The 9,243-nt window shown below is 48.2% G+C and overlaps 1 protein-coding gene across 1 annotated transcript; it reads right to left on the bottom strand.

The window, feature by feature from the left end:
• Nucleotides 1-249: 249 nt before the first annotated feature.
• DUSP6 (dual specificity phosphatase 6) lies at nt 250-6,443 on the bottom strand. Its single transcript, XM_063133813.1, has 3 exons — nt 5,971-6,443; nt 3,860-4,297; nt 250-784 (listed from the first exon to the last, which is right to left on the bottom strand). The coding sequence occupies exons 1-3, from the start codon at nt 6,386-6,388 to the stop codon at nt 477-479; spliced, it is 1,164 nt and encodes a 387-aa protein (XP_062989883.1). The 5' UTR covers nt 6,389-6,443; the 3' UTR covers nt 250-476.
• Between the last annotated feature and the right edge of the window lie 2,800 nt (nt 6,444-9,243).

The following is a 9,243-nucleotide window of genomic DNA, read 5'->3' as shown; positions in this document are numbered from 1 at the left end:
AACCCATTTAGTCTTCACTGAAGACAATAACATATATTACAAAGCAAAGTAATACATTTCTCCCAGTCTCACTAGAGGACGTGTGCTCATCATGTCCATTTCCCCCACTCTCTGTGTTTGGAAGTCCTCTGTTCCAAGTTCACTGCATAGGTGGGTTTTTGTGCATTGAGCAAAATATGCTGCCTACCTACAGGCAATGTCTGAAGTTTCTTTATTATTATTATTTTTATTATTATTATCATCAGCGTCATCATCATCATCATCAATGTTTTCCTGGGGAACTCGGCAAGTTCCCTCCCTTTGCAATAGCCGATTCCAAACTTTGTAACCTTTTATTTCGTTAAGCACATGGGCGGCCACTGCCCAATAAGCAGTGGCCACAAAAGAGAGCTGTGCTTCTTTGCTGCTGTCAAAGAGGAGCGTAGAGGAATGATCTCACGACCCAAGCTTGGAAGAACTGGGAACTGGACCGACCCTCACGTGGACTGCAGAGAGTCCACCTGGAAGACGTTTTGGTTGGAAGGGGTGGTGAAATACAGCTGCTGGCTGGGCACGCGGTTGTCACAGGGGCTGTTCAGCCCCAGAGTCCTCTCAAAGTCCAACAGCTGTCCCATGAAGTTGAAGTTGGGGGAGATGTTGGACTTCTTCATCTTGACGATGTCGTAGGCATCGTTCATGGACAGGTTGAGCTTCTGCATCAGGTATGCGACCGTCACGGTGACCGAGCGGCTGATCCCTGCCAGGCAATGCACAAGCACCCCACAATTTTTCCCACGAGCTTCATCTGAAAGAAGAGGACAAAGATAAGAGACCATAAGATATACAATATCCTCCAGCTGGAGAAAAAACACTTGAAGTCACGGTGTGAAACCAAACGACACACTTCAAGAGAACTGGGTGAATTAGTATTGAGGGGGTCTCCACAGTCATGCCTGTGAGCACCAACATGCCCACTTGGTGACTGCCAGACTCCCTGCCCCACTGATTTTCATTTTATTTTATTTTTAGGATTTTAAAAAATTAAAACATTTTTTAAAAACCACTGACAACTCTGACCTTTCAGACCTATATCCAGCTCTTATGTACCCAAACAAAACAGCTCTATAGAGTTAAAAGTAACTTAGGCTGCAATCCTATACACACTTACCTGGGAGTAAATCCCATTGAACACAATGGTGCTTACTTCTGAGTAGACCTGTATAGAATAGCAGAGTTGGAAGGGACCTACAAGGCCATCGAGTCCAACCCCCTGCTCAATGCAGGAATCCACTCTAAAACATCCCTGACAGATGGCTGTCCAGCTGCCTCTTGAATGCCTCTAGTGTGGGAGGCTTGCACTGTTAGGCAATGATGTGGGGCAGCCTTGGCTCGACTGCACCACTCAGCCCGCAAGTGCAGAACTGCATGTTTGGATGGGCTCCAATGACTAAAAATACACCCTGCGCATAGAAGACTCAGCTAGAAACATTTCCCTTGATGTGATCTTTGTTCTATATGAGATAAGCATTCAAAACTTCCAGCACATGTGAAAGTTAGCATGAAGGGTAATAGCTTAGTCTTCTGCGTCATTTATTATATTATTTACTATTATTATTTATTATTATTATATCCTGCCTTTTTTTCTTCTCGCAAAGAACTGAAGGCAGCTGACAGTCCTCCTCCTCTCCACATTATCCTCAAAATAACCCTGTGAGATAGGTTAGACTCAGTGTCAGAGAATGGCCCAAACTCACCCAGTGAGTTTCATAGCCAGTGAGGACTAGAACCCGGATCTGCTGACTTCCAGTTCAACACTCTAACCACTATACCTCACTGGCTCCCAGTCTTCTATGTGCAGGGGGTATTTGTGGTCACCTGGGAGAATTCCAACATGCAATCCCTCCCTGCACGCTGAAGCGGACTACATCAGGAGCACCAGTGACTGTGCTTATTATTTAGCTTGATTATATGTTGGCTACCAGAATTCTTCATAAAACTACATTCCAAAAAGGGTAGACCTGTTAGTCTGTGGCAGGAAAAAGGCAGCTAAAGCAGCAGTAGTACTTTAAAAGCAGTTTCTTGCAACACACGCAAAGATAGGCAGCAGCCTGCTTGCTTGATCAGATTCAGAAGCAGCTGGATCCCCCCAGATGAGAATATTTTTTTCAAGATGCTACAATATCAAATAAAATAGGGTGACCATATGAAAAGGAGGACAGGGCTCCTGTTTCTTTAACAGTTGCATAGAAAAGGGAATTTCAGCAGGTGTCATTTGTATATATGGTGAAATTCCCTCTTCATCACAGCAGTTAACGTGCCGGAGCTATACTGGAGTGACCAGATTTAAAAGAGGGCAGGGCTCCTGCAGCTTTAACTGTTGTGATGAAGAGGAAATTTCACCAGGTTCTCCATATATACAAATGACACCTGCTGAATTTCCCTTTTCAATACAACTGTTAAAGATACAGGAGCCCTGTCCTCCTCTTCATATGGTCACCCTAAATAAAATGCTTGATGAGAGAGAGAGAGAGAGAGAGAGAGAGCTCTATGTATGTTTGCCCTAACATGGAACTTAAGTGGGGGAACCCCACAATGTCACCATTTGCAGACTGCAAAGGTCTATTAAATTATTCTCCAAATGTTGTGCAGCACAGCTGAACAATGGAGGCATTCAGCAGGTTTAAAAGAAAAGGAGAAGTCACAGGGGACAGCCCATTAAGAGAAACAGGATGTCAACATTGCTAGAAAATGGGTTCCTTTGTAATAGGAAATGCATTATAATGCCTGGAGATTAGTTTCTTTGTGGCTCCCAGTCCACAATTCCTTCTTGCTGGGCTCAGATTACCTACATTCTGCCCTATTACCAGTATCACTCAATCAGATTACAGCACAGTATTCATTGACAGATAACACAATGGCTCTCCCAAAAATGAGAGGGAAAGCGTAATTGAATCATTCTACAAAGAGAAAAGGAAAGAGACAGTTCATGTCTAGATTTACTCATGAGTACTTCTCATGGGTTGTATCCATTGCTAGTCCTACTTAGGGTAGAACCATCAAAACAAATGAGACTTTAAATTAGAATAACGTTGGATACAACACTATACGTTTAAAAGTGCTAATTGCTTCAGAAAAAAAGGTGATTCTAATCCTACACATGTGAATTCAGAAATAAGCCCCATTCCATTGTACATAGCTTTGCAGCCTTCTGCTCAATGGGGCTTCTGAGCAGACATGCATAGGATTGCAGTTAGAGAGAAAAGTATACCACTAACTAGGTTGAGGAATCAGGCAAAATTGGTGTAATGTGTGTGTAATTTAAATATATGGGGTAGTATCCAATGCGATTTTGATGGGTCTACCCTAAGTAGAACTAACTTTGAATACAACCCATGAGAAAGTAAACATGAGTATATGACTAGTACTTTTTTAATTTTTTAGGCACAATTCTGGTCTCACAGAGGTGTTGCCCTTCTTTAAAAAAAGAAGAAAGGAAAAGCATACATCTAACTAACATAGAACATGGGGGTCTTTCTCTAATTGCAACACCCTCCCCCACCCACCCACCCCCAAACCATCACTTTTATATTATTTATGAGACTGTTTTCCTGGACAAAAAGTAGCCTTGACAGGCCAATAAAGAAACTGCTACTACAGAATCCAGATACATTACTGAAATGCTAACTTCATCTTACAAGCTTAAAGTATGTCACAGGACATGGCTAAAACCTGGGGATATCTTTCTGTATCATAAAGGGCTATGAAAGTTGAACACCACATACTAGGTAGACCATGCAAGGTGTGCGGTTCACAACATAACAATGCTTCTGCGAAATTGTATCAAGTATTCCTTTTGTGGATATTATTAACTAAATCTCACCTATAAAAGAGATGGCCTCAGGAAAGAACTGAGACAAGTTTTGGCTCCAGTGGTCAGAGATGGGGATCTGCTTGTATTTAAACTCGCCAGCATTCTCAAAGAGGTTAGGCAGGTTGGGGGTGACGTTCAAGATGTATTTAATGCCAAACTCTTCTAGAACGTCCAAGTTAGTGGAGTCCTTGGCACAGCCCAGGTAGAGGTAAGGTAAGATCTCCACTGGGAAGGAAGGTTGGTTGTTGGACAAGGGGCTGCCGTCGGAGTCAGTGGCACTGTTAGGATCTCTGTCAATGTCGGACTCAATGTCTGAAGAGGAGTCGGAGCTGATTCGGAGGCCACCTAACCCCAGGACTGGCAAAGGAGGAGAACTGCTGCTACATGAGCTGTCTAGGTTAGTTTCACAATGAAGGGCATACTCTGCTTGAAACTTGCTGAAACCACCTGGGAAGAGAAGCAAAAAGAAATAAATCTGGATGACAGATCACATTGCTTTTCCCGCCTTTCCCTCCAAAAGGTTTAACAGCTGGAAGATGCTGAACTGAAAATGTGTTTGTGTCACTAGAAGCAGAATTGGAAATGGGCTAGCCTGGTTTCAAAAAGCAGAGTTCTTTCTAGCAGAATGGTCGGATTAAGATTAAAAATATAAATAGCAGACGCTTTGAAGCAGTTATCTCTAGGCCTGTGGAGTTCAGTAGAGCAGGGGAGGAGTTATGAAATTGACAGGCAGCCACAAGATTAGACAGAACAGAGATGCTATGATATATTCCTCCTTCGTGGAAGGAATTCTGTGTAAGTGGAAAGCAGGCAACCCTGCTAATACAGCTGATACAATACCAGCAGAAAGAGATCCATTCTTTATGGCAGGAAATTGTCAATTGCTTAGGTCAATTTATTTATTTATTTACCACCACCATAGGGCTATCAATTAGATGTTCTGCCTCTGGTTCCAAAATGACTTGGGGCTGTGTAACCAACACAAGAGTCTACCTATTTCAAATCTTATGCTACTATTAAAGAAATTATGAGATAAGCCTAAAAGGTAGGGGGGCATGGAAACCTCTCTTCTCCTTCTTCCAGACCACTGATCAGAGGGAAAGGATGACTCTGGGGAGCCCTCAACCCTTCCCGCTTCCTCTCCAAGATTTAAGATTTGGCGAGAGCCTCTGGGGTTTCAAACAAAGGAGGACAGGAGGTAACAGGATTGTCAGCTGTCCCTTGGGGCACCCCATTGAAAAGACTTCCTTTGAACTCCAGACAACACACTAGGGGCATTTATGGCTACAGTGTCCCTGTATTGGACATTTTGATCTGGTAATTTTAGACTGAACCCAGGGATTTGAAAAGAGAAAGAGAGGGACTCTTTATCACCAAGGTAGTTCAGAAAATTTTAGACTCTGGCCTTAATAGACTTATGGGTCCCATTTTTAGATGACAATTGCTTACATTTGGAGGCAGAGGTCTCGGACGACTCCCCCAAACTCTTTCCCTGACTGCACCACCGCTCTTACTTGGAGTGGGGTGCGGTGGAGGAGACCAAAGTTGGAAGTAGGGGCCGCCAAGTGGGGGCTTTCACCTTCTTCAAAGCAGAAGGGGCTTGGGAGTTTTGGTGCCTGAAGCCTGTTCTCGTCGTCTTTTAAGGCCAGGATTTGCCCGGACTGGGCAACCCTTTCGAAGACAGCAGTATCTTAAAATTAGGCGCATTTCCCATACAGACACTATTAAACTACCTAAACGACAGTATCCGTCTGCCCTGTGAATTTCAATAGAAGCGTTTCAAAGAGACCGAGAGAGCGGGGGGGGGGGGCACATTTTCCTATCCTAGAATAAAATAAGCTACTTCTCTACCCCCCCCCCCCCTTTTACAAATCTGGGGCCATCTGGCAACGCTCAGTTCCGTACAATAGAGGGCGAGGACATCTCGTGCTCAGACGGAAGGGGCTGGAGTCTAGACGCTCCCGGGGCGCACAGAGGAAAGGAGCGGGGAAGGGAGCGAGGGGGGAGACCCCTGGCCTGGCCTGGCCTGGGAGGAGGCGGGAGCCCGCGAGCAGGCGATCCCCGGCCGCTTCTCCCTCCCGGCCCGGCCCGGCGCGACGGCGACCTCGTTAACCCCTCACCTTCCAGGAAAAAGGCCTTGCAGCCGTCGTCTTTCAGGCGCTTCAGAAGCAGCCCCAGGACCGAGTCGCCGGCCGTGTTCTCGTTCCAGTCGCCGCTACTCTCGTCGTAGAGGACGACGGTGTCGGTGCCGCAGCGGCGGGCGAACTTCTCGCGCTCCTCCTCGCCGCCGCTGGCGAAGAGGGCGCGCAGGGGCAGGTTGCCCTTCTGCAGCCGGCGCAACATGATGCCCGGCAGGGCCACGTTGATGGCCGACTCGATGTGCGACGACTCGTACAGCTCCTGCGGGCGGCAGTCCATCAGCAGCAGGCGCTCGCTGCCCAGCTCCAGCTGCTCGTGGAGCCACGCCACCGTCTTGCAGATCCCGCCGGCCATGTCCGACACGAAAGGAGGCGCGGGGGGCCGGAGCGTATCGAGCATGAGGGAAGGCGGAGGGAGGCCGGCTGCGGGTGGGGGGCTTCGGGAAACCGCCCCTCTGCAAAGGGCCACAAGCAGGAGAGGAGCGGCGCGCGCGCGCGCACGCACACACACACTGCTTACCCCGGGGCTGCTGCTGCTGCAGGAGCAGCAGTTAAAAACTAGGTTAAATCCGTCCTCCTAACTCAGCCCGCTCTTCCCCTTCGCCCGATTAGCCCCCACCCCAGCAGCGACGGGAGAGGCGAGCGAGCCAATCCGTCAGTTCATCTGGACGTTGCAAGCCGAGAGATGCTCTCCAGCTATGGGGACTTTTCTTTAAAATCTACGTCCATGAATCCCTGAATGAAACTCCCTAAACGTCGCTCCAGTCCAGGCACAGGCGTGTGATTGTCTCCTCCCGGAGAGTCTGAGATCCAATTAAAGGTGCTTGGACGCCTTTCCGCGCAACAGAAGGAAATGCATTGAAAATACAGCTAGCTAGAAAGAGACCCTGCATTGGCCCCTCGGGTTACGGCTCGCTCTCTGCCTCTCCCGTGTGCAGCTTTTGGTCGCCTGAGCTGTTGCTGCTGCTGCTGCTGCTGCTGCTGCTGCCGCCGCTTCTCACATCATCGTGCTTCCCGCCCCCAACTACCTCCTTCCCCTTCTTTTCTTTCTCCCAAGTCCCCTTGATGTAATCAATGTCCCTTTTAATCAGCCCTGCGCGCTCCCCCCACCAGCGCCAGGCAGTTCCTCAATGGATACAAACATGGAACGTCTCAATGGATACATTCTCTCGCTCGGCCAATCAGCGCTCGCGGAAGGGGCTGTTGCCGTGGAGACGGGCCGGCTGGAACAGGTTGTGTTGATGAATTGTTAATGAGTTTGTCATTCACAAAAACGGAAAGGAATTTCCGCTCCGGATAAGCCGAGTGCAAACAAGCAGCAACAGCAGCTCAGCGGGAGGAAGGAGGAAACGCACAGGGGGGGGGGGGGACGACTGTGGGGGGAGCGGCGAGAGGGAAGCGGCCGAGGGGAAGGCGCAGCCGCCGGAGCAGCGCGTCTGGGGCTCGAGTTTCCTGCTGCTGGAAGCTCACGCAGAGCGGCCCAGCGATTACACAACAAATGGTCCAATTAGAGGAGGGACAAAAGACGCCCTCGCGGCTCGCCCATGTTTTCGCTACACAAGCGCGCTTGTTAAGGGCACTTCGCCGCCGAGCGTTTCCTCTGGAACTTTTCGGTGTCCCCCTCGCTTCTTTTTTTTAAAAAACCCTTACAGTGTTAACGAAATGCCTTCCTTACTGGGATGGGGATGCATTTTGCGAGCGTAAGAGAAGACTTTCATTGATCTTTTCGAAAGCGAAACGATAATAATAAATAAATAAAGTCAAATGTTTCTTCAACACATACCACACCCTACCCTTCCTAAACGAGTCAGCGAAACCTTTCAAAGACCGGTGACCTTAAAAAGTCAGGAGGGAGCGAGAGAAAGCGCGCTGGCTGCTCCAAGAGCCGCAGGATTTATTCCCCCCTCCAGGCAGGCATAGTTAATTGTGGAAGAAGGAGCCGCCTTTTCATTAGGGCGAAGCGTGGGCCGGAGTTCATGTGTAGCATAGCGGAGAAAGCCGCTTGGCATTTGCTAGGGTGGCTGCTGGCGCTTTATTGTCCATTGTTCCTGCAGGCTGACATCGAGCCCGGGAGAGCTCTCTCTCTCCCCCCCCCCCCCACTTCCTCTCCTTTCCCTTCTTCCCAGTTCTAGGCTTTGAAAGGAATAATTCCCACGCATTAACCCATTTCTCCAGTGCGTGACGTACGGGACGCCCCGCAAGAAGGACCACCGAGACCCGGGAGGTTCGTCCAGCTGTCCGCCAAAAAACATATCCAAACTGGGGCGTGAAAGTGGCAAATGCGGTTCAGTGTAAACAAAAATAAAGTGGTGCGCTTTGGGTTGTTGTTTATTCGTTCAGTCGCTTCCGACTCCTCGTGACTTAAATGTAATCCTAACTTCATATATCTGCTGGTGAGGACTGAACTGGTGGTATTGACTGACCAAGAAAGCGATCTTGGGAGTTTGGATGAACAGATCCATGGAACCGTCTTGGGCTGCACTTGCCTATATACACACTTACCTGGGAGTAAGTTTTACTGAACTCAGTGAGGTTTACTTCAAAGAAAATGTGAAATAGGGTCGCACAGTTAGAATACTTCCAGACGAGGTGCCATTAGACCTTCCTCATCCATGGACTTTCCGGGGGATTCAGATGTTATCTTCTACGTATAAACAGTAGAGGCTGTTGGCTCCGATTTTGGTGGGGATGTGAATCCATTCTGAGTCTCAGTCGTAACCAGCTAGAACTCTAAAGGAGCAATCCAAGGTTCTGAACTCTAGCTCCCAAATAGGTTTAGCACCTTGGAGAGCTCCTTTAGAGTTCTGTCTGGTTCTGATTAAAACCCAGGATGGATTTGCAGCCCCACTGACATCGGAGTCACCAGCCTCCACTGCCTTGGTGGAGCCAAGCCGTCCTGTGCATTTATTAGAAAGGAAGGTCCCACTGAATTGAATGGAGCTTGCTTACTTCCAAGTAATTCCCCGGTTCTAAAAAGAACAGCAAAATTAGCTTGTGAAGCCCTGGTGAGACGAACACAGGAAGGACGGCAAAGCACATGACAAATTCTCAGCCCTGCATGCATCTGAATTATACAGGGTGAACAGAAGTACAACTGGCTTGCAGTCTCATTGCTAAGCCAGTTTAATGCAAATGCTTCCTGGGTCACAATGGGAACATCTTCTGCCTATTCAGCTGTGGTGCTGTCTGGAGAGGACTTTGGGGCAGAAGCCTAGGGCCCCTCTTATAGAATAAGCAAGGGGATCCCAAAGGCAG

Source organism: Elgaria multicarinata, chromosome 9 (assembly GCF_023053635.1).
Source record: "Elgaria multicarinata webbii isolate HBS135686 ecotype San Diego chromosome 9, rElgMul1.1.pri, whole genome shotgun sequence".
Classification (NCBI taxonomy): domain Eukaryota; kingdom Metazoa; phylum Chordata; class Lepidosauria; order Squamata; family Anguidae; genus Elgaria; species Elgaria multicarinata.
The sequence above is the reverse complement of the archived record's forward strand: the minus strand, read 5'-3'. Positions and strand labels throughout refer to the sequence as shown.

Coding starts and splice junctions, on each gene's coding strand:
- DUSP6 (XM_063133813.1), bottom strand. CDS start 6,388: ATGCTCGATACGCTCCGGCCCCCCGCGCCTCCTTTCGTGTCGGACATG. Junction 4,298..5,970: donor CAAGGCCTTTTTCCTGGAAG/GTGAGGGGTTAA, acceptor TTCTCTTCCCAG/GTGGTTTCAGCAAGTTTCAA. Junction 785..3,859: donor TGAGGCCATCTCTTTTATAG/GTGAGATTTAGT, acceptor CTCTTCTTTCAG/ATGAAGCTCGTGGGAAAAAT.